This window comes from Camelus dromedarius, chromosome 4 (genome assembly GCF_036321535.1).
Source record: "Camelus dromedarius isolate mCamDro1 chromosome 4, mCamDro1.pat, whole genome shotgun sequence".
Lineage (NCBI taxonomy): Eukaryota > Metazoa > Chordata > Mammalia > Artiodactyla > Camelidae > Camelus > Camelus dromedarius.
Genome location: NC_087439.1, coordinates 75,585,365 through 75,609,687, shown reverse-complemented (window position 1 = coordinate 75,609,687; position 24,323 = coordinate 75,585,365). Strand labels below are relative to the sequence as shown.

Below are 24,323 nucleotides of genomic sequence, written 5' to 3'. Positions count from 1 at the left end.
GGCTGTGTGACTAAGGGATTGAATTTTAAATTTTATTTAACTTTAACTATAAATTTAAAAGGCCACATGTGGATAGTTCAGTGACAGATGTTAGTGGGAAGGCTTACCCTTTCTAGGTTTTAACTGATGGAAAGAATAGTTGGAATAAAATGTCAGTTTTATTAAATGGCAAAGCACTTGTCTAAGAACTTCCCAAGTATTGCTCTAATAAAACTGAACTGCAAAATGCATCTGGAGCCTGGGACAATGTCAGGGGTGGGCCTGCCTGAAGGTGAGACTCTGGCCATGTCTAAGGCCTACGGACCAGTCACAACAGCGGACAGGAACAGGGAAAATGGAGGGGACCCTACAGAGAGCTGTTTAATACCCTGTCCCTGCTGACTTACAAGCACAGCCCAGGAAATCTCTGGCTCTAACCAATTAGATGATCTGTTCCTTACTCAGGAAAGAAAGATGTCAGAGAAAGTAAACAGCGGAGTTCATTTTCAACACCTAAGAAAAGTGGCGATAGGGACAAAAGTTCCCTCCAGCCTAACAATTTTATGGGAAATGTGATGGGGATATTCAAATACATTTTTGTTTCTCGTGGCCATTAAGGGCATCATGGAAAACACAAAATATGAAATGACAGTTCATATTAACTGGGTCCTGTTTCATGCTCCTGCTTGCTTCACTATCTGTGAGACGTGTTCAGCACAGTGTCAGCCACTGTCCCTGGCCCCTCTCTGGCTCACCATCTCCGCCCCATTCCTGCTTCATACTGCTCTCTTCATTGATGACTTTGAGTCACCCTGTAGTGCCCAATAGTTCAGATAAGAGGAATCTTAGGCAAACACATCTAGAATGTATGATGCTAAGTCTAGGTAGATTTAAATGGCATTTTGGCCACTTTAAGAGTGAATAACTTTTTCCAAGAGGAAGGGTATAGCTCAAGTGGTAGAACTCATGCTTAGCATATACAAGGTCCTGGGCACAATCCCCAGTACCTCCTCTAATAAACAAACAAACAAATAAACCTGATTACCTTCCCCCTAAAAAAAATAAATTAAAAAAAAAAAAAAGAGTGACTAGCTTTTTCATTCTGTTTAACTGGACTTTGGGTAAATGAGGTTGACTTCTTTATGAGTCCCAGAACCCAGAAACAGGTACATACTGAAGTATGTATAAAGGAGACAGACTGTGGAGCGACAGAGGTGATAAAGGAACATTCTAGCCCACGGTTGGATTCTCAGGTTGGATCTGTGTTGCTCCCCTCCCACGAGAAAGCTGTTTCTTGGGAAAAGTCCATTGCTCCAAGTTATTCCATGGAACCTCCTTTTCTTTCTGGTAATTAGCTAAGTACGAAGTAAAAAACTAGAATGACAAAATGGCTAAGTTGTGGATATTTGTGTTTTGGGGAACATGTATGTGTGTGTATACAAAATAATAAAATTAATGACTTAGTGAATATCTATCGGCTACTATAAATCAGACCTGGGCTGATTCTTCAGTATTCAGTACACTGGTTTATTTAACTGATGGCTACTTTTTACTGTGAGATCTTGGAACACTAAATGGTCTTTACTGATCTTTAAATAACTTGTGCTTTATACCTTCTCTATTGTTTTCAAGATAACTTTGGATTCTAATAAATTTGGATCTTTAATAAGAGAAGTTGTGGGTTAAGTCAATAAATCATTGCAAAAAGAAAAACCAGCTACCTTATATAATGTCTAAGTTCGGTGTATAACAATTGGCAATTTAATAGTTTGATCTTAGATATTAGCTAATTTACAAACTTCAGGCATCTATGGCTGGAAGAAATGATTAGTTTTAAAATATTTTCCCAATGATCTTTTCCCCCTTGAATCCATTGTTCTTAGATGTGCTTCGGCAATAAAACTGTTTAAATTAAGTATTAAAGGCGATTGCAGTGAACTGTGGCTTAAAAGGTTGGGTTAGATTCCATGAATGTGGAGTGGAGTGGATTCAAGCAGCATGATTTCTGGAATTTCTACAGCAGCATTTGAGGGCCTGATATGTGCCAGACATTGACGGGCACTAAGGAAAAAAGGATGATGGCAAACAAGGTCACTGGCTTGTTGCTGTTTGTCTTGTAGTGGAGGAGAGAGATAGTAAGAAGGAAATGAAGTAATTACAGAGTGTGACTCATGGTTTGAAGTTCATAAGCAAAGCCGTAAGAGAGGCTAACAAGGCGGAATGGGGGCTTCAATAGATCAATTGTTGAAGGAGTCTATTGAAGGCTCTTTCTGATGAGCTATAACTTAAGCTGGGAACTGAAGGTTGAGAATTACCCTCCATGCTAAGTCTGGGCTTAGGAATAGCATGTAGGAAGATACCAGAGAAAAAGAGCTTGAAGTGATCCAGAGGCTGTCAGAAGGTCAGTGTGACCTGCATGCCGTGGTACATGCTGAGCTCCACAGGTAGGCAGTGACCGGAACGTGCATGGCCTTATGGTCATGGTGAGGCATTTAGAGTTTATTCTAGCTACAAAGGGAAAATGCCATTATTAACTTCAGTTTTCTGAATTTCAATAGGGACTTAGTGGTGACATAATCTGTTTAGATTTTTAAAAAATTTCTATGGCTCCTGTAGAAATGAAGGATTATGAGTGTAACAACACTGGGGGGAAGATAGAAGGCTAGAGCAAAAGTCTGGATAGAAAGAGTGGTGGCAGCAGGACTGTAGACGAGTGACTGCATTTGATGTGAGTGTATGATGGAGCAGAAGAATGAAGAAGAATCCATGGGTTTCTGGCTGGACAGTGGTGCCATTCACTGAAATTCATTACACATTTTTCATATCCGAGAGACACCAAAGTGGAGAACTCAGGTAGACACTCGGATACTGAGGTCTGGATCTTAAAGGAAAGACCTAGACTGGACATTTAAATTTGGAAGATATCAGCCAAGAGATAATAAATTTTAAAGATACAAAAAAGTATGAGGTCACCTGGGGAGAGGATGCAATTAGAAAAGAGAAATAGTCCTGGGACTGAGTCCTTGGGAACTCCAATATTTAGAAGAGGAAAAGCTAGCAACAAGCATAAATGTGTCCAGTGAGAAAGGGAAAAACAGGACATTAGAAACAAAGTGAGAAGAATGTTTCTAGAAAAAAGAAGTTGTCACTAGTAAAAACTGCTAAGGGGTTAAGATGAAGACAGAAAAGAATTCATGGGATTTGTCAACAAGGAAGTCACTAGCACCTCTGAAAAAACAGCATCAGTTGATTGGAGAAGATGAAAGGTAGAATTTGTTGTTGAATGAGACAACCTAAAGCATATTACATGCTGGTAGGAATTACCTAGGAGTGTGAGAGAGAACTGTTGACTCTAGTAAAGGAGGGTACAATTGAAGGATAGAAACCCTTGGAAGGAGGGGGAAAAAGTGAGATCTGCACCATCCAGAGGATCTGGTCTACCAGAGGGTGCAGATGTCACCAGACTTATGGACTTGGTAGGGCTGCAAACTCCATTCTGATGGCTTCTTATTTTTTTCAGTGAAGGATGAGGTGAGATGCCGGAGCAGAGTGAAGGACAAAGAAGGCCGACGTGGTTGTTCTGAGAGTGGGAAAGCAATTTTCCTAGGGAACAGTAATAGGATTGCTTCACTGTATTACAACCCCTCTTGAGATTTGTGACAGTCAATGGAAAGGAAAACCACTTGGCCCAGTAATGTGATTACCATACACTGTTGTGATGACATGTCTACTTGTGAGGATCTCCCACCAGAGTACAGGTCACATGAGGGTCAAGATCCTGTCTAAATTGTTCATTGTTGAGATCCCCCATGTCTAATAATGAATTCATCATTTGGTGATGAATAAGAAGCAGTATTGTCTTTGACACATGAGTCAAAGCAGAACACATTAACGGTCATTTAGAGATGATCATTTATTTAAAGACAACATTTTGGTAAAATTAGGAATCTATAGCAATTTAAAAATAATACTTGTTTAAAATAGTGGCCCTGTCCATTAAATTTTAAACAAAATATAGAGTAGCCACTGAGTATTAAAAAGACAATCAATTAAGAAAATAAAGATAAATTTCCTCACAATCTTTCAATCACAAAACAAATTCTTTCATTACGTTTTGGAAGGATGTATATAACAAGAAAGAACACACATTTTAGGGATCTGCAAAAGTATGCTCTTTGAGGGACCAAGGAAACCTTCTTTTTAATGTTGTACCACCTTAATTCCCCAAGGTCACCGTAAGACTATGGTTGATTGTCCCACATATTGTTAATTTGATGATTACTTTCATCATAACCTTTTTTCCCGAAATAACTTCAAACCTGCAAAATTTTGTAAAAATAAAACCGTACAAGGGACATATATTCCTTATTCAGATTCATTTTAGTCCCTGTTTGCTTTATCACTTACTTATTCTTGCTCTTTCTTTTGCTCACTCTCTCTTTGTAAAATTTCTTTTTCCTCCACCATTTGAGAGGAAGTTACATACGTGATGATTAAATTTTGAACAGCTGAGAAAAGTGAGCAGGAATGTTATGTTTTTGCTCAGTGTCAAGATATAAGCCACCTCGTGCCATCGCTGCACTTACCATCTTCCGGAGCTTGCTTGTATTCTTTGTCTTCCATCACTTCATAGTCAAACCCAAGAAGGTCAATGGGGATGGTGTATTTCCTGGCGTAGTTCTGCTGGGCACCAGTCAGGAAGGCTTGTGTGAAGAAGAAGCCGGAAAGCCAGAAGACGGGAGGAGGACCAACCTCGTACCATTGCTGTGGTGTCAAAGCACAAGTGTCCTGACGATAGCTTTTCAACTTTGAATGCAACACTGCTTAATGAAATCTGTCCCCAAACACCCCGCCATTATCTTCTAGGTAAACTAGCAAATGAGCTAACACTTTGAGGAATAAAAATAAGTAGCCTATTCTGCGTATGTTCTGACGTCAATTTCTCATTCATCGCACCGGCTTGGGTATCACAATGTGCGTTAAAGCAGATGTAAATGTCTGTTTTATACACGCCCTGCAGAAAAGCTCTATACAGCAATGACTATCTATTATGCATTGTTGCACAATATGTATAGTGGAATGGTAGAGATCCCTGCAAGGTCTGGTCAGATGGTAATGGTTTTTCACTTTTTTTCTCTCTGGTCATTAGCATCTGGGAGAATATTCCTTTGGAAGTTTTCCCTCCTATTTCACCAAAATACAATGAAATCCAACATATGAAAGCACAATATTGTACAAGGAGCTCCCAGAAGAATCAGGGTATTGAGAGCTTAAGATCTTCATAAATATCAAGATACCTGGATATTCTGTTCATATTATATATTATAATAAGTAGTTGAGTCCTGACTCTTAACTAAATAGTAAATTTAGTCAGTCTGGAGAAGTGAATTTGAACAACTTTCCCCTAAACAGCCCAAGGCAGAGTCTGCATTTTTCAATAACAGTCTTAATTCTTTAGCACCAAGTCTTGTATCACAGAAGGCCTGTATTCTGGAAGGGAAGTTATCATTTTATCCCTGCAGAAATTTCCTCACAGGCAATCTTTCATACATTATGTACAGTATCTAGGAAATTAATCAATACTTCTAATGAATATAATTGAACATAGTTAAGTGCCAATATGGCCAGGTAATTAGGAGGCAGGCTTCTGCCCACTCAACATTGCCAAGACAGTTAGCCCTTGAGGTTATATTATTGTCTTGGGCTGAGACAGCGATCTAGTGATTTCATGACCTGGAAGAGTGCTGGACAAGGAAGACATAATGCTCCTTGCTAGTAGCTTGTCTGGCTTTCTAAGATGCTCTGCTGTAGGGAATCTATTTTAAAGCTAAATATTTAATGGAAAAATCAACATAACCAGTTGTTTTCTCTCTTCAAATGTCACTGACTTGCATGTCAAACTTCACTGGACATGAACACCTGCTCCTAAAAAAGCTTTCAGAGATTCTACTTCCAATATTAGTATTTTGATTGTTCAGCGTTAACACTTAGCTAAACTATATGCACTAGGGAGTAGTGGTCATTTGTGCCTGGGATGCACAGAACTAGAGAGTAATCCTCATTACACTAGGCATCCTGATGAAGAAAATAAAATCAGAAGAAACTTAATATATGATCATTTGGATGAACTCACCTGCAAAAACTTTAGTCTTGCAAGGAAGTCATTCACATAGCTCCCGAGTGGTTTAAGGCTTGGGTATGATTTACCCATCCACATTCCTGGAATTCTGACATTCAGAATGCTGCTAACCACTTCCTCAAGTTCTGTAGACATCACTACAAGCCCCTGAAACACATTTAACCATTGTTTAACATGATGGTATTCTAGATTTTGAATAATTTTATAATTATCCTTTGTTCACAACTGTGATTGGCAAAGGTTGAGTCATATAGCAACAAAAAAGTAAAGATATTTTCTTTTGCTCACAAGTAAGTTTTGGGATCTTTGCATTACTCCTTAGAAAGCCATTAACAATTTTAATCTAGTCGAATTTTAATGGAAAATTTCTTTTATTGAAATATAATTGATATATGACATATTAATTTTAGGTGTATAATAATGACTCAATATTTGTATATATGGCGATGTGACCATAACAATAAGTCTACTTAACATCCATCACCATACATATTTTTTTTTCTTGTGATGAAAAATTTAAGATCTACTCTCTTAGCAACTTTCAAATATGCAGTATACTATTATTAACTATAGTCACTATGCTGAACATTACATCTCTGTGACTGACTTATTTTGTAACTGGAAGTTTGTACCTTTTGATCCCCTTTGCCCATTTTGCCCACTTTGGAAGATCTTCTTAATACTCGGCTACTCACTAGCTTTTGATTCACAGCCTAACTTTGACTTAGTTTACTTGTCTATTAAATGGACAACTAACCTATCTCTGTCCTGCCTTCTAAAGGATAGTGATGAATATAAAAGGAAGAAAATGATATGAAATGCCTTGAAAAGTTAAAAAATCCTGGACTGCAATTGTGAAGCCTAATTGATCTCATCCCATTTTGAATGACTGATGTACAGATGGTAAAACTTTGAGGTTCTTGCAAATTCCTAATTTGATCTTCCAGCTGGGCCAGTTGCCATCATCATTTCTGTTTTCTCCATAGTTGACAATATTATTCCAACTAACACATGGAGAAGATTTTGGAATAAATTTAATGGATTAAACATCCACATTTCATTTGCTTCCTTCCTCAATTCCACTGAAACAGCAGTAAAGGAATTTATTTTTTAAAAGCATAAGCCCACAAGTGCATCAAAAATAGGAAAAGGCAAGGCAGTTTGGGGAGCTAAAAAGCATATGGACTGTTGGTAGTTGACTTAGTAGTCAGGAGAAAACTGATCCTAAACTGGCAGGGGGGAAGGCTAAGACTCAAAAAGATATACACTGTAGCACACCCAAAATACTTGGAATTGAAGGCCCTAGCTGAAAGTGAGGAGAGGAGGGTGGTGCTGAATGAAAAAGAACGTTGAAACCTGGTTTAAAAAACAGACTCCTAGGTCTTCACCCACAAACTTGCACATCACCTGCCTAGAACCTGGAAAGGAACATGAAGGTTCGGGTGGGGTCAGAATCCCCACTGACATCGGGAATGACGTGAGCGCACGTGTATTGGATGCTGAGCTCCCTGGGGCCTCTTTCCTCTTTTATCCCCCAGGATGCTAGACGCTAGGCCTTTATCTTCCAGTAAGGATACAGGAAGAACCAGGTTAAGGAGAAACACATGATACTGAATGCTTCTTGGCCAAAAAGCCCAGGCAGGTTACACTACAGCGAGCCTAGGAGACTCCTCTTTCAGTAACTTGCATCCAAGTCAGTAATTTGCACCCAAATTAGTAACCTGCACCCAGCCACTTTTCCCCACCTCCAATGCTCCTGCAAGGCACCAACCCATTGGGAAACTTCAGTCACCTAAGTGATCTCGCCTGTGTTCTTGTTTCTCTGCAACCCTTTCTGCAGTGGTCAGAGCAAACTTTTAAAAATTAAACCCTTTGAAGGCTTCTCTTTACCTTTATACTTTAGAATAAAATTGAAGCTCCTAACCTTGGCTGACCAGGCCGTCACGGAGCTCGTGGCTTCCTCTCTCTGATCTACCATTTCTCCCGTGCTCACTCTGCTCTGGCCAAACCAGCCCTCCCTGTTGCGCTCCCTGACCAGGCCAAGCTGGTTTTCTCACGGCCTTCGTGCTGGCTGGAACCCCTGCCCAGACGTTCCGAGGCCTGCCCTTCACATCAGGCCTCTCTCTGCTCAAGGGTCAGCTCCTCAGAAGGGCTGGACCCCAAATGAATGAGTTTCCCACCCATCATTCTCTACATCCTGATTCCATTTTAGTTTTTTCCATAGAACTTACCACTTAATGAAAAAAAATTTATTTGTCTCTTTAAGAAGCTCTGTGAGGGCGGAAGTTTATCTTCCTTCCTCCTTAACACATTACGACTTCTTAGCATATATTCCATCCCTAAACAATTGCTGTCTACCATCTTCTACATTTATTGACCTGTTAACTGGCATCCCCAGAATATTATATGCTTTCCAAGGGTAGGGATTTTTTTCTATCCTCAGAACCAAGAACAGTGTTTTCACAGAATCTGTGCCTAATAAATATTTTCTGACTAAATGAACAATATGTTTATTTTGATGACTCTGCCTGTTGTACTTCCCCTTACCTTGATTGCCTTTTGGATGTTAATACACGACTCTCTTATGGTCTGCAACAACTTATTGAACCGTCCCATCTCTTGGACAAGCACCGTGTTCATGCTCTGAGTGTAAGTGGTTGGGTATCTCCTCATTGCAGCCTCAACGTCAAAGTTGTTTGGAAGTTTTCCCAAGATGTCACCAGTGACCTCGTTTACCACTTCATCTGATGATTTTGCACCCGCCTCTGCTGAACGAGACTGTAAAGAATCCAAATGACAAATCGGAAATCCTCATAAAGGCCGAAGAATTGCTGGATAGGAAAACTCCTAAAGTAAAATTTATAAGAATGAGTGCTATTTGGCTATTTTCTCTATGATTCTTCTCTACGTAGAATTTATTGAAGTGATGATCATGGGCATGGGAGTTAGAGTTTTGGGAGAAAAGAGTTGTTACAAGGCAGAAGGGCATGTACAGTGTCCAGAAGCAAAAGAGGGTCTGGGGGAAACAAAAAAGTTGCACAGTGTGCTGCCAGGGGGTCAGGGGGCAAGAGCAGAGACTGCAGACAGAGGGAGGAAAAGCGTTCTCATTGGTGGGGCGGCCAGGTGACGATGGGCATCAGAATCCAGGAAGGCGAAATCTGATCTTGCTTTGAGAAAGCCTGCCACAAAATATATTTGCTAATAGCTCTGGTGCCTACTGGTGCCAAAAGCAGAGACAGAGTTTTCTCCTTGAACCAGGAGGGCAAAGAAAATAAGGTCAGCTCCTCTAAGCAGCTGGAGGAGTCATGGAGGAAGGGCAGCCTCCAGTGACTCACCCTGCAGGCAAGGACGGGGAATCTCATTTCGGCTTTTAGTCTTTGTGTTTATAGTGGCACCATGTAAATGAATCTGTATTTTCTGGGAAAACCCTTTAAATAAATCTTCAAAATGAATGTGTGTGTGTGTGTGTGTGTGTGTGTGTGTGTGTTGAGAGAGAGCAAGCACAATTAGAAGATAAATGAACGTCCCTCATATTTTGCCAGTCCTAGGAAATCGTGTGTAGTCTTATTTCAGATTTTATATTTCCTAGTTTCCATACTGGGTCTATTCTATAAATATGGACTATTACTTTTACTTAAGGTTCTAGTGGGATTTTTAATGCTGCCTACCATGTTCTACCACAAGAGCCTAGGAAGTTGCACAATAAAATAATTCAATGTTGGTAAATGTTAGTTACATGTTAGTAAAAGAGGGATATGCCGGGGGGAAGGGTTTAGGTCAGTGGTAGAGCGCCTGCATAGCATGCATCAGGTCCTGGGTTCAATCCCCAGTACCTCCATTAAAAATAAATAGATCAATAAACTTAATTACCTCCCCCCCAAAAAAAAGAAAATTAAAAAAAAAAAAGAGGGATATGCCAATATAGTAATCCTTTATTATGATCCCAAAGTGCTAGGTTTGCAACTAAATATATAAAACAAATTATAGAGAACAAAGGAGGTAATGAATATTTGGCCAAAACCAGTAAAATATATTTCCGTTGCATTTTAAGAATTATGTGCTGATTTCTATTTGTACGTCGACATGCAAACAAGGTACCATAAACTCATTAGAAAACATTCCTATTTTCTAACAAGAGCTGTGCTGCCACCAACCCCACACCTCCCCAAACAAAAAATAAATCCCAGGTCTATAGCCCTTCAACAATGTAAGAAAAATATTTTAGTAACATTAACATTCCTATACCTATTTCTCACACACCAAAAATCACCTAATTGGGACAACGTGTTTTGAAAGTACTATCCAACTGATATTAAGAATTAAGAGCAAAAGGATGTCTTTTATTTGTAATCATTTAACTTAGCTTTTTTCTTTTTACCACCTTACCTTAGAGTTTTCACAAATGCCATTTGAAATCTTCTAAGGGTTGTTTTCCTTTTATTGAATAAGTAAAGATAAGTGGGTTCCATTTTCAAGGAGACATCACAGAATTTAACCTTCTCGTTTCCACTTTTACAATATTTTAAGTAGAAACAATTTTTAAATTATTTTATTTTGGTGGGGGGTAATTAGGTTTATTTATTTTTAGAGGAGGTACTGGGGATTGAACCCAGGACCTCGCATGCTAAGCATGTGCTCTACCACTTGAGCTATATACCCTCCCCCAACAAAAAATTTTCTTATTCCAGAGTCCAGCAGTTATGTGTAAGCAAAAGAGCTGTTCTGTAGAAGTCACATTCTCAGCTCCCATAGTGGCCCCTCTCATTTTAAAAGATATTTTAAACACATAATGAGAAGTCTTGTCATCGTGACCTTGCTCTCCAAACTCTGCAGTTCTGGTCCATCTCTGCCTCTGAATTGTGGTAAACCCAATGGGGAATCACTGAACTCCTGTCTACCCATTACTGTGATTGTACTTGCCAATCTGAGTTGGAGGACACTGAAAGAGGTTGTTTAATTACATACTGAGAAGATACCCCAAGTGTATTTAAACTTACTTGTTTGGTTCTGTTGGAATGAGCCCACTGTTTTATGTATTCTGTAATGTGGCACAACCCAAGTTTAAATAAAGCCAAAAGACACTATAAATCTTCTGTTGTCAGACTGTCGGGTACTACATGCACTGACGTTCTTAAAGATCCACTTACTCATGTCTGTATTTATAGTTTTCCGCTCAGGCAATAACTGATTTTAGTGGGACTGACATATAAAACAGACATAGCCTTTGTGCCTTTTGCCTTAACTTACAGCAGACCAGAGCTAGAAATTCCATGGACTCTTCCATCAATGACAGCACACTATTTCATCCTCCTAATCTAGTTCTTTTATCTTACCCCCGGCTCCACCACCCTAGCATCATTATCTCTGGTTATGCCTTCAAGGTCCTATCCCAGTTTTAGAATCTAGAAAGGGTATATCGCATAGTGGTTCAGAACACAGATTCTGGAGTCAAACTAGTGGCAGTCACACTGCTACCTTTGAGTCCTGGCTTGCAACGGTACTAGCTGATCTTGGGTAAGTTACTTAATCTTTCTGTGTCTCAGTTTTTTGGCTGTAAAATAGGAATACTTAGCTCCTATCTCATAGGACTGTGCTAAGCATTACACTGTTATCCATAAAGCATTTAGAACAGTGCTGCCATACAGTAAGCACTACATAAGTACTAACTGTTATTATTACTTCTCTGAGATTCCATAAAAATATAAAAGACTAGCTTGAAATCAGCTCATGGAATAATATGCTTGACTGGATAGTCATCCTAAACTTACTAAAATTTTACTCAGTCACTAAGGAAACTCACCATTTGGACTAATTTGCTTTCAAAAAAAAAAAACCAAGCAAACAAAAATAAAAAAACAAAATAATGGGAAAAAATACAAGAGAGGATCGCTTAATAGACAAGCAAGATTAAACATCTTTCACTCAAATGTACTGACTTCGTGCCCATGACGTGCTGAATTCTGGTGCCCTAGAAGGCCACCCTCCCATATGCCCTTACGTTAACGCTCTCGCCAGTGGAACTGCATGTCTAAGAGTCAATTCTGTTTCTCTTCCATTCATTTTGTACTTACGATTGCAATTATATTCTTTAAATATTATGTACTCCGATAAAGTACTGGTGTGAAAAATTATTTTTATGCAAACTATGTTAAACATTCTGGATTATTTGATAAAGTCATTTACAAAATGTTGAATTAATAAGAGACTAGAAAATAAAGCAGGCAAACTTCTAGATGGATTCTGGCCTCAACTGCTTCAAGTGTCTTTGAAATTCTTCTTCCACTTCAAAGGAATTAAAAGGGATATAACATATAGTGTATCTGGGCATGATTTAGGCCAGAAAGGCAAAAGAGAACTCCCAGCAACAGAACGGTATCAAAGAATACTCAGAGACACTCCAAGAATGTCACTCAAAGAATTCCTAGCAACAGAACGATACTCAGAGATTCTTTCCAAATCAAAAGACTGGTCAAAATAAAACCTGTATATTCATTTCCTTTGTATGTTTAAACCCATATTTAAGGTACATATGTGTTTGCTTTGCTTTCCTTAAAATGGTTCTCCAGTTTACCAGGTGGAATTCTGTACACGGGCCTCTATGGTGTGGGCATATGCTGCCTGGGGAGTATCCTTTCTAGCCTCAGAAGCCAGTTCCCACACAGGTCACACACCTGTGTGAGAAGAATGTTATCGAACAGCAGTTGAGTTTCTGACTGATCTTTAGTGATATCTGCATTGGCATTCATCCCAAAGATTTCTGGTTCTGGGGTCAGCGGCAGAGTCTTTGTGTATTCGATGTAGCTTTTGTGCTGCAAAGATGAATGACAAGGAGTCAGGAGGTTAGAAATCAATTATCCTGTAGAACTTGCACACTGAGAAGAGACAATTTTCAATACTCAAGTTATTGAATGGATAAGCCTATGAGACTGGACACTGAATGCTTTCATTTTCTTTTAACCTAGGCCAACACTTAAAAAAAAAAAACAACTTATGGACACATTTAGAGAGAAAAAGAAAATGTATGATTCAACTAGAATGGATTTTAAAATGGAGAGGAATATCATGGCCACTTCATTTAGAAGTTTCTCCCAGAGAAATTTGTGCTGCATTTGCTGATGACTGTTCTTAATTTATCACAATAACAATAAATGTCTTCCAGTTTTGATTTTTCTGTTTATTCTTATTGTGATAAATCCATGTAATTCAGAAAAGTAAAAACTATCTGAGATTTTATTATGGTGAGATTACCACCATTAACATGACTTATCTTTTATGCATATGCACACATATTTTATATTTTATTTACATGAACTTCTATCAAAATCCATACCTATCTTGATGTTCATATAATCATATACATTCATATATACATATGGAGATGGAGGTGGGGAGATTGGCCACTGCTGTTTTTTCAATATGGATATGTTACATAACTTGACTTCCTCTTGCTTTATTCTCACTTGACAATTCATCGCTGGAGATCTTGCTACTCACGATTCTCTGTGTTGACTTGCCCCACCCAATCACTGACCTGGGCTCTGGGGCTGATTTTTCTCTTCATCCCTAACGATGTCCACCCTCAGCTAGCACTCATCCTAGTGGACGATGGGGTTATGGCATGTGCCTCTGTTGCATGTGGCTGTGAGTTTAACTTTCAAATGTGCCCTTTTGACTTCTTGATATAAAATAAGAACCAAACTAATTGTGCTAGCAGTCAGCCCCTAGAAGTCTACTGAGCGATAATCTGAAGGCAGATACCACATCTTGTACCAGACAGGACTGGAAATAATAGCAGAAAGGAAACGTGGGCGTGTGGCAGGTGGTTCTGTGACCCCCTGCCCCTTTCTACCTGTGGGACCCTGGGCAGGTGAACCTGCCTTCCCCCTTGTAAAAGGGAAAGGATAATTACAGCAATGCTCATTTGATGCTCTGGTGAGATAACTACATGTAACTGCTTTGTCAATCAGCACGGTCTAAATAGTAGCTATTACTGTTAATACTATTTTGTAATGCCTGTCAGGTGCACGTCCATTTTAACTGATAACAATGTCTTTTTACCCAAAGGGCTGATTTCACAGTACTTCAGGTCACAGAGGAAGCTACACTTGGGTGAGGAACGTTTCTGATACTCCTCACATCACAGCAAACAGGAAACCACCAACCCCATCTGTGCCTGGGGTTTGCCCTGTCCCTATAAGACTGCAGAACGTACACATAGTGGTTAACAAAAAAACCCAAGCCTCCAGAAAAATCACCATTTTCTGAATCAGAGGAATTTCCTGTTTCACTGCTTTTAGTTCCCTCGGAGGGCATCCTTACTTACGTCACCAGAAGGAGGCACATAGTAGATGCCGCTAGAGTCGAAATTATAGCTCAGACTCTGGACTAATTCCGGGTTGAAGAACTTGTTGAGGATGGTACGCAGCGTGCGCCGGTCCCAGTCGTCCGTCACGCGGCCGCCGTAGTTGCACTCGCCAGTCATGTACCGCAGGGCGTCGTAGGGCAGTTCCTAGGGGCCAGAGCAGCTCCCGTCGCTAAACCGGTCAGGGGTTAGCAGGAGCACATCACACAGAATCGCGCTCCTGTTTGCTCATGCTATTAAACAGAAAGCTGCATCACCGGAATTTCCCTTTACGTACTTCCCAGCTAATTGCCACAGATTTCCCGGCTGGCTCTCTCTGCTTTTATTTGGTTTGTCATTTCCATTCACTCAATGCAGAGAAGAGAACTCCTCTATTAACCTGTGAACTCACCTACTATTCAAACAGGACTAACGGACTGCCTACTATGTGCCTGAAACAAAATAAATTAGACTACAATCCCATCCTTGAAAAACGTGTCCTGCTGAGTGACATTCAAAACAAATTCAATACCATTCAGAGACAGAGTTAATTTCCTTCACCACCTTTTTATATTCGTACATATTTTGACAATTGGAATCATACTGTACATACAATTTTGCATATAAAATTTTCACCAAATCTCATATTATGAAATATCTTTTACAGTTTCATGAAATACTCTTTGAAAATACGATTTTAATAACTGCCTTTTAGTGACTGTTTAAGTTGCTCCTAATTTTCTACTTTGTTAAATTGTATTTAAATATACATTCCTCAAAATTTCTAATAATTCTTTAGTCTATATTCCCGAAAAGGAAATTACAATGTCAAGGGAAAGAAGTTTATAAAAAGCAATTAATTAATGTCACCAAACTGGTTTCCTGAAAGGCTGTAGCAATTATACAAATCAGTTTAAAAATCTTTGCTAATTTGATTGCCCAAAGACAATTAATATTGTGTTAATTTGCATTTCCTAGAATACTAATGAAATTTATAATCTTTTCATATTTTAATAACACTTGTTCTTCAGTAAACTAGCCATCTACCCATTTATTTTTTCTATTAAAGTTTTAATAGGTTTATTTGTATAACCTCTTTTATAAATTAACCTGTACATAACAAGTTTGTAGAAATATTTTTTCCTGTTTGCTTTTTATTAAACTCTTCAGCACACAGAATTTCAAGATGCTTATGAATGACCCAAAAACTGACATTAACTGAGACTTCTCCCTCTGCCCTTAGCATTTAATATCTAAGTCATTTTAATCCTTTTCCTTACATATCTATTATCTCTCTTCCACGTTCCCTACCCTGGCTCAGATGCTTACCGTATCTTGCCTGGGTTATCTCCTGTATTAAGTTTCCCAGGGCTCCTGACGGATGGCTTAAAACAGCAGAAATTGATTGTCTGACGGTGCTGGAGGCTAGAAGTTTGAAATAAAGGTGTTGGCAGGGCCACACTCCTTCCAAAGCTTCTAAGAGGACCCTTCCTGCCTATTCTAGCTTCAGTAGCCCCAGGGGTTCCTTGGTTTTTCATAGCATAACTCCAATCTCTGCCTCCATTTTCACATGGCTGTCTTCTCTCTCTGTCCAAATTTCCCTCTTCTTATAATGATACCAGTCATATTCTATTAAGGGCCTACCCTGCTCCAGTATGACCTCATCTTAGCTTAATTATATCTGCAACAACTCCATTCCCAAATAAATGTAAGTACACATTCTGAGGTGCCACGGATTGGAATATCAATGTATCTTTTGTTGGGGGTGGGGACACAAATCAACTCATATTATCTAAAACTGGGCTGTCATCTAAGTCCCTCTTATCTACTCTCCACTCTGTTGCTAGTCTTTCTAAAATGCAAATATTCTCCTAAAAGCACGCCAATAACAATATAATAATCCTGAATCAGCAAGGCATACAAGGATGTTCCAAATCGCTTGTATTTAACCAAATCTTTTCCGCTATATGCACTTAAAAAAAAAAAAAAGTTTTGTTACTGCTTCCTTTCACTGTCTACCTGAAAACCTCTACCCACTGTTTAAGTGCCAAGCACCTCCTTCTCAGCGAAATCTCTCCAGTCACATCCAGCGGAGCTGCTCACCTCCTTTTCTGTGCTCAGATCTCGAAAAAGCTAGGGTGACCAAATATACTATTGTCCAAACTAGAACTTCTGAGAGTGAATGTGAGCACTAAACATAATCAGTATTACGGAATTTTAATATAGTATACATATATATTGACAAATCGATTTTAGCATGCTGGTAGGCCTAGAAGTAGTCCTACTCAAACATGGTTTTCAAAATAAGATGATTTCTTAAAATAACAAAGAAACTGAAGCAAAATTTTTATGATTATCTTAAAGAGTTAGGCAGAATAACTTCTTTTTAAAGTATATATTCACATAATTTAGCTTCTTAGGCATCTCTCTCAAATCACATCTCTGATATTTTCCTGAAGAACATACTTTTCAATGACACATGTTTTAAATTTTTAAAATAAAATTGTCTGTAACTTTTTATAAAGTTTCATTTTACGGTTACTAAATTTTAAATTGCTGACACTTTTAATTAACTCTTCACTACAGACTATTTTAAATTAGAATATACTCTACAGGTGCTTGAACAAATTGCTAATTAAAGGAGCTCCTCATTCTTTTCATTTGTATTGAAAAGTGTAATTATTTTAGCTCAAATACTTCCACATGCACTGCATCATTATACTTTTGCCTCTATTCTTAGCATGTTTTTAAAAATTTAATTCTGTTTTTGTTTTTCTTTTGGGGCAGGTAATCAGGTTTATTTATTTATCTATTTATTAATTTTTATTTTTATTTAATGGAGGTGATGGGGATATGAGCCCCATGATCCCATGCATGCTAAGCAGGTACTCTATACCACTGAGCTATTCTCCCTCTGATTAATTTTTTTGTTTCTTAGTATATTTTTTTTAAAATAAACATAACTACAAGAAAGGAATTCATCAAATCTATGCTTCTTTTGAATGTTTTACCAAATCTTAATGCTGCAGAATCAAAGGCCTTCTCAACTAATTTCATTTTAGGAAAGAATAAGAATTTGTCCAAAGAAACACAGAAGACCAGATGAAAGGCTCTTTGCATAAATTTAGATATGCCCTTTGAGCTCTCAATATTTTGTTCTGTTTTTCCTTTGTTTTTATAGAGATGGAATTCAACCTTCCTGTCTGTAAGCCTTTTAAAAAATAATAATAAACACAATTCACTAAAAGTTTCAAAAAGCAAAGTTTTTTGATACTTCACTGATTGATTTAGTTAAAGATTTCCAACTAATTTTGAACAAATCCTCTCAAAATTTAGAAGATTCGCTTTCAAAAAAATTCCATACCCTTGTAGGACACTTGGATTGATTCACCAAGTTCTTCAAAAGCACAAACATGTTAATATCCAACTGACAGACAACTAGTGAAGAGAGAAAGTGTGTTTATGTATGTGTGTGTGTGTGTGTGTGTGTGTGTGTGTGTGTGTGCATGTGCTCACAAGAGAAAAGCATAGACAGAAACAGGGTGAGGTGGGGGACAGGGAGAGAAGAAGGGAGAGAACAGTAGGGAATGAAATTCATTGATGTGACATTACACTGTTTGGCTTCCTCCCAGTTTAACACCAATGGCTTAAGTAGTTTATCTGGGACAAATGGCCCAAACTCTGGAATAAAAGTATAGTGACATTTCTCTAAAAATAAAGTCATGCTCCAAAACAGGGGGAAATCAGTTTGTTTTTTTCATTTTGGAGACTGGCTGATTGATGGTCTTTTCAAAATCCTTTTCTAAATACGTACAATACAATTACTTTTCCCATAGGTATTTGTATGTCAAAATAAATGATAAAACATGTTTCTAATGGACAAACTGATATCCCAACTACCTGGCATGTAATGGCAGTTATAATCCCCTGTTATAACAAAGCCCTACTTAATAAGCTTTTGGGAACCATCTTGCTATTCATTTTATAAGAGTAGAAATTAATCAGAAGTCCCTGCTTACTGTACAAACATGTGATAAAGAGCACAGGAAGCAACGCCCTTGCAGGGACTGTCATGATACCTCATACTGGTTCAGGAACATGTGGAGCTGCTGGACACTGATCCTTAGGTCAGTCTCGTTGAATTCATAAGGAATATTCCACCCCAGCGGTCCAAATTTCCGTCTCTCTTGTACCAAAGCATGAAAGAAACAGAGGCCATAAAGTAATTTCTTGAATTCCTCCTGTAATGACAAGAAACAGTGTGACATCATTATTTTTCCCCAACATTGCATTCTGCCTATCAAATTTTAAAATCAAAGTAATTAATTCCTTTTGCTTGTAAATATATCCATCTCAAAGTAAAACTAAAACAGAATTAACTGTTTCTACTGGCTATTTAGGCAAAAATATGCCCATCTGTATACATGTTCAGTTGACACACATGTCTCCTACGTACACCAGGTTTTTAGAAAGCATAGTAAGCAGGTCTAATTTCACGTTACCTTACAGAATTTGGGGGGTTTCAACAGAAGCATCAAGAGACAAGATGTATACATTCCAACATTTGGTCCTAGACCATCATGGAGAAATTTCAAAGGAGATGCTTCAAACTAACGAAGCAGCTCTACAATCACTTTGGGATTGAATTTTTGGGTAGCCCCCATGGCTTTTCTGGTTCCTCTTAGGTAACAGAAAGTCCTACAGTAACTGTCAGTTGCAAAGCCAGCCTTGATTCAGAAATCAGAAACTATGACACAATGTATTACTCATTCATACCCTCCACAAGGAGAATCTAAAAATGGTCAAAACAGAGATTGAGAGAGGATTTGTGAGCAGATTTCCTTAGAAAGAGCAGCTGCTGTGCTGGGAGTCCCCTCATCCTCATCTCCAAGGGAGAAGGGAGTGTGCGGTCCAAGTTAGTGAGAGTGAATCAATGGGGCTGCTCAGGGAGTTGATACATGTCCCCGGCAGCTGGGATGGAGTGGGAAAATGCAGAACTCCCAAACTGAAAGAGTGGAACAGTCAGTGGCCACGGACTCGTAGACCATGGGAGGGAAATCAGTAGCCCTCCCTCAGACGGGAGGCTAATCTGGTGTGAATCCCAAGAAGCAGATGGGAACTGGACTAGGAATGCTCAGCTAGCGGTCATTTTAAGGACTTCCTGGTCAAGAGGACTTGTGTCACTGGCTAAGGAAAACCCCAATGGTAAGAACCTGTATGAAGTGAAGGCTGGAGAACCAAAAGCAGAGGGGAATCAGGAACAGCCGGCTGAAGGGGAGGCTCTGCCCAGGGTGATGGGGTCACAGAGAAGTCTGGCAGGGCAGCTGAAGGAGGACCCATGAAAGAACTCACGAGGCAAAAAGACAGCTTTAAATCCCTACCAGGTCTGAAGAGCTCCAGGCAACAGCAGCCCGGAACAGGAGCTTCTGCCCCTCCTGCCTCACCCTGCACACACTCTGCACAGAGCATTCAGTGTCAGCAGCTACTGCGCGCAGGAGTCATAAAAAGAAAGATGCACCAAAAGGCATACAAAAAGATGCTCAACACTGCTAATTACTAGAGAAATGTAAATTAAAGCTACAATGAGGTATTATCACCTCACACTGTTCAGAATGGTCATCACTAAGAAGCCCACAAAGGATAAATGCTGGAGATGGTGTGGAGAAAAGGGAACCCTCCTACACTGTTGGTGGGAGTGTAAATTGGTGCAGCCACTATGGAAAACAGTATGGAGGTTCCTTAAAAAACTAAAAATAGAGTTACCATACAATCCAGCAATCCTACTCCTGGGTATATATCCAGAAAAAAATGAAAACTAATACAAAAAGATACATGCACCCCCAATGTTCATAGCAGCACTATTTACAATAGCCAAGACATGGAAACAACCCAAGTGGCCATAAACAGATGACTGGATAAAGAAGATGGACCTAGCAGCAATATGGATGGACCTAGAGAGTATTAAACTTAGTGAAGTAAGTCAGACAGAGAAAGACAAACACTATATGACAGCACTTACATGTAGAATCTGAAAAATAAAACAAATGAGTCTATATACAAAACACAAAGATTCATAGACACAAAAAACAAACACAGTTACCAAAAGGGAGGGGGAGGGAGAGAAGGGGTAAATTAGGAGCATGGGATTAACAGATACAAACTACTATACATAAAACAGACAAGCAACAAGGATTTACTATTTAGCACAGGGAATTATACTCCATATCTTGTAACAAACTATAATGGAAAATGACCTGAGAAAAATAACCTAATCACTTCGCTGTACACTGAAACTAACCACAATATTAGAAATCAATTATATTTCAATTAAAAAAAAACAAAACACAGATGCCAACTCCAGCCTCTTTCCCCAGGGGCATGAAGCTTACCAACCACAGGTCCCAGGCGAGGTGCTAGAGAGTTCAAACCTATGTTTTGAATAAAAGTTGAAGTACTGATTAATATATTGTGTTGCACTTTCTGATTTCTGAGTCAAGACTGGCTTTGCAGTTTAAAATGACTACAGGTCATTTTATTACCTGACAGTAAGCAGGAAAGCCATGAGGCTGCCCAAGGTTTCATCCAAGGGCAGGGGGGAATGTTTCCCCCGTGGAATAAAATTGAAAGAGAGAGGGGGAGGCAAAAGTAAAGTAGCATAAATTTAACCACACAGGTAGGAGAAGTAAAGGTAAACAGGCTGTGTAATTCTGCAGCTCTTTTGGATATATTAGAGAACTGAACAAATCAATCAATGTGTTGATGTTGCGGGAGCCAGGCTTCTCACTGTAGAAGAAAGGCCAGGCCAATATGAAATGAGGAAAAGCAAGAACCAACCCTGGATAGATGGACAGAAACTGGAGGTATTGCTATGAACTCGTTACTTCTAAAACATGTATGTGATTGTGTGTGCACACAGACTTGTTTGTATGCGTCTATGTGTGTGTATATAGGTTTGTACATATGCGTGTGAGTGCATGGATATATTCCCAAGTTCTCTGCTGAACAAACCAGACCCACAGACAATAAATGCCATAGCAATGAGCCCATCTAGCACCCAGATCTTGGTCTCTAATACCATTCCCCTTTAAACAGGAATCAGGGCTCTTCAGAAAAATGGCAGTTTCCAGGACTTGGGTACAAATGAGACTGGAGCATCTTGTGCCAGAAAGAGGCTTAATGATAATAATAATGCATGAATGGATGGATGATAGGACCTACAACAAGTATAAAAGGAGCTCCCACTGACCAATTTAGGGACAACTTGAGCAGGAAGACTCAAAAATAGTAATGAATTGTAAACCACTGGAAAAAAAAATCTAAGGAATTCATGAGTCCACACCAAAAAAAGATAAATAAGTGGGGTAGCAGGGAGGGCTGTTTTTGACAATAGCAGGTCAGGTGTCAAATGCGGAGGGAGTGCTGGAGTTGGGATCACCATGGAACTGCTGGGTCAAGCAAGAGCCATCACTGGCTACTATATCTGGGTCAGGGTAGATGAGGAGCTGGATATTTGCATGGTCCAAAATGTCTCCTCACGGACTGATAATTAGCTGCAAGGGGCAAAGCAGTCATTACACCGTGAAGAAATCATTCAACCCTTTGTCTGGGTGATCAAAATGAGTACCATCAGTGAGGGAGAACGGGGCATCGTGGGCCTCCCAGTGTGATGCCCTGAGGTCACAGCTCACCCATGGAGTACTGGGACTGAGAACGTGGACCCTGAACCCAATCACGAGGAAATATCAAACAAGCCCAAGGTGAGAAATGCTCTATTAAAAACAATGGGGGGAGATGAACTCCTCAGAAATGTCAGGGTCATCAAAGACAAAGAAAGCTGAGGCAGTGGTCCAGATTAAAGGAGGCAAAGAGACATGGCTACTTAATGTGACAGGAACCCTGGACCAATCCCGAGGTGAACAGGGAAAATGCTCTAAAGGACGTCACTAGATCAACTGACAAATTTGGGGCACAAACAGTAGATTAGATACAATTGTGTATCTTCGTTAAATTTACTAAACGAGTATCTTTACTGGGGTAAGACAGCATCTCTATTCTTAAGCAACACATACTAAAGTATTTATGTAGGAATAAAACGCAGTGACACAGCTAACTTACCTACAGATGGTACATGTTAACGGGAGGTGTATGTAGCTAAGAGGCATAGGGCTGTTCTTTGTACTTTTATATGTGCATTTTTTCTGTAAGTTCAAAATAATTTCCAAATAAAAAGTTAAAACAGAAAAAAATATGGTGTGCTGCTTCTGCATTTGACATTTTGGTTTGGGTTTAGACACAAAAAATAAATGTCTAGCCTTTCCATCTGTGTGACTGCCGCTGGAGAGACCTCTGGATCTAGAAGAATGGGAGTACAATTTTGCAAAAGGGCTTGTGTCCAGACATCATAGGCAGAAATGCCCTCGCCACCTACCTGGGAGTAACTTGCTCTCACTGGGTCAATCAGTGCAAAAGTTTATCACACAGCAGGTCTTGGATGCTTAGGATAAGGTTTGACTTAATTTTAAACACAGGCCCCTTTTTTTTTAAGCACCCCAGACTTTTGTTTAATGAAAGTCCTTTATTTTTAATGCACTCTTTTGATGTGTACTTAAAACATAATCCAACATCAAGAAGTGTGAGCTTTTTAATGGCAAAAACTTACCGAGGTTCATAACCCCTCTTAAAAAGAGCCTCTTCTATTTTTAATTATGGCAAAACACTATGAAACAATTTTAGGTCACAGACATTCACACACAGAAATCTAATCATGAAAGCAGTGGGTGGCTTCCCTGCTTGCCTGGTGATGCTAAAATAATAAAAAAAAAAAGACCCTTATGAGCCCCATCAATAAGGGAGTAAAATCATTTTGATTCTCATTACAGTTATAAGGAGGAAATATTTTTATGTTTTAATTTAAAGATATGGCTCCAAATAGCAAAGGGCTCAGTTAATATGCTGAAACAAGATTCTCCAATCTTGCAGATTTGTACTGGGAATGGCTTACAGCTGACTTTCTAAATAGGAAGCTGTATAATTCATGACACCCCGCAAGATCTCAGCTGAGCAGGAATGAGACTGGTGATAAAATTAAAATAAAATATTAATAAAATTGACTCCAGTACAGTCAATAATCAGTAATCAAAACCAACTGCACTGCAGTGTGGGAGGCCTATTTAATTTGCAGTTTTACTCGGCACACACATCCGTGATCACCGGGGGCCACTTGGGTTGCTTTACAGGGCCGAGGTAACAACTTAGCCATTACTAACAGGCTTTTTGCAGCTGCCAAAGAACTCGGGGTCAGAGATCGGGTCCATGAGGTATGATCGAATGATATTAGCCCGTAAACCTTTCGGTGCCTCATTGGTCATTTTCACTCCATTCTGCAGTACAGACACGGGGAAGTTTGGAGACGGGTAACTTGTCAGCCAAATTCGGAAATCCGGATGTGTTGTTTCTACGCTCAACTCCTGCAACAAAAGAAAGGAGATACAAAAGGCGTATAAAATGCAAGGAAAATCTCTAGATCATATGTGTGTGGGCTGGGCTGGAAGTGGGAGGAAGCATTTTTACAAAACAGGGCTTATTGCTGCAGTCTAAAGCAGAAGCCTTAAAATCTGATTCTGCCGCAGAAACAAACCTATTTCACTGAGAAGACCCAGGGTGCTGTCACTCTCCCTGATACAATTCCATGATATGGCTGTAAAGTTTACAAAGGCAGTACGGAATTCAGAGTTGGCCACAATAAAGACTAAGAGATTTCAAAAATTTTCATATCTTTGCTGATGTTGCTGAAATATTTACAGAAATAATTCTCTGCCCCAGAGCTAGGTTAAGAATGATGCCTCCTTGCTATAGCCAGGTTGT

General features: G+C 39.3%; 1 protein-coding gene across 2 annotated transcripts in view; it reads right to left on the bottom strand.

The window, feature by feature from the left end:
• The window catches only part of DNAH7 (dynein axonemal heavy chain 7), a 220,400-nt gene that overhangs the window by 6,857 nt on the left and 189,220 nt on the right, over window positions 1-24,323 (bottom strand). For both annotated transcript variants that reach the window (XM_064485137.1, XM_010979732.3), the window contains exons 57-63: window positions 23,726-23,926; window positions 18,539-18,700; window positions 14,442-14,627; window positions 12,790-12,927; window positions 8,666-8,896; window positions 6,113-6,265; window positions 4,566-4,743 (exon numbers count right to left, since the gene is read on the bottom strand). In XM_064485137.1, the coding sequence (XP_064341207.1) occupies window positions 4,566-4,743; window positions 6,113-6,265; window positions 8,666-8,896; window positions 12,790-12,927; window positions 14,442-14,627; window positions 18,539-18,700; window positions 23,726-23,926 (1,249 nt within the window). The remainder of the gene's footprint in view (window positions 1-4,565; window positions 4,744-6,112; window positions 6,266-8,665; window positions 8,897-12,789; window positions 12,928-14,441; window positions 14,628-18,538; window positions 18,701-23,725; window positions 23,927-24,323) is intronic.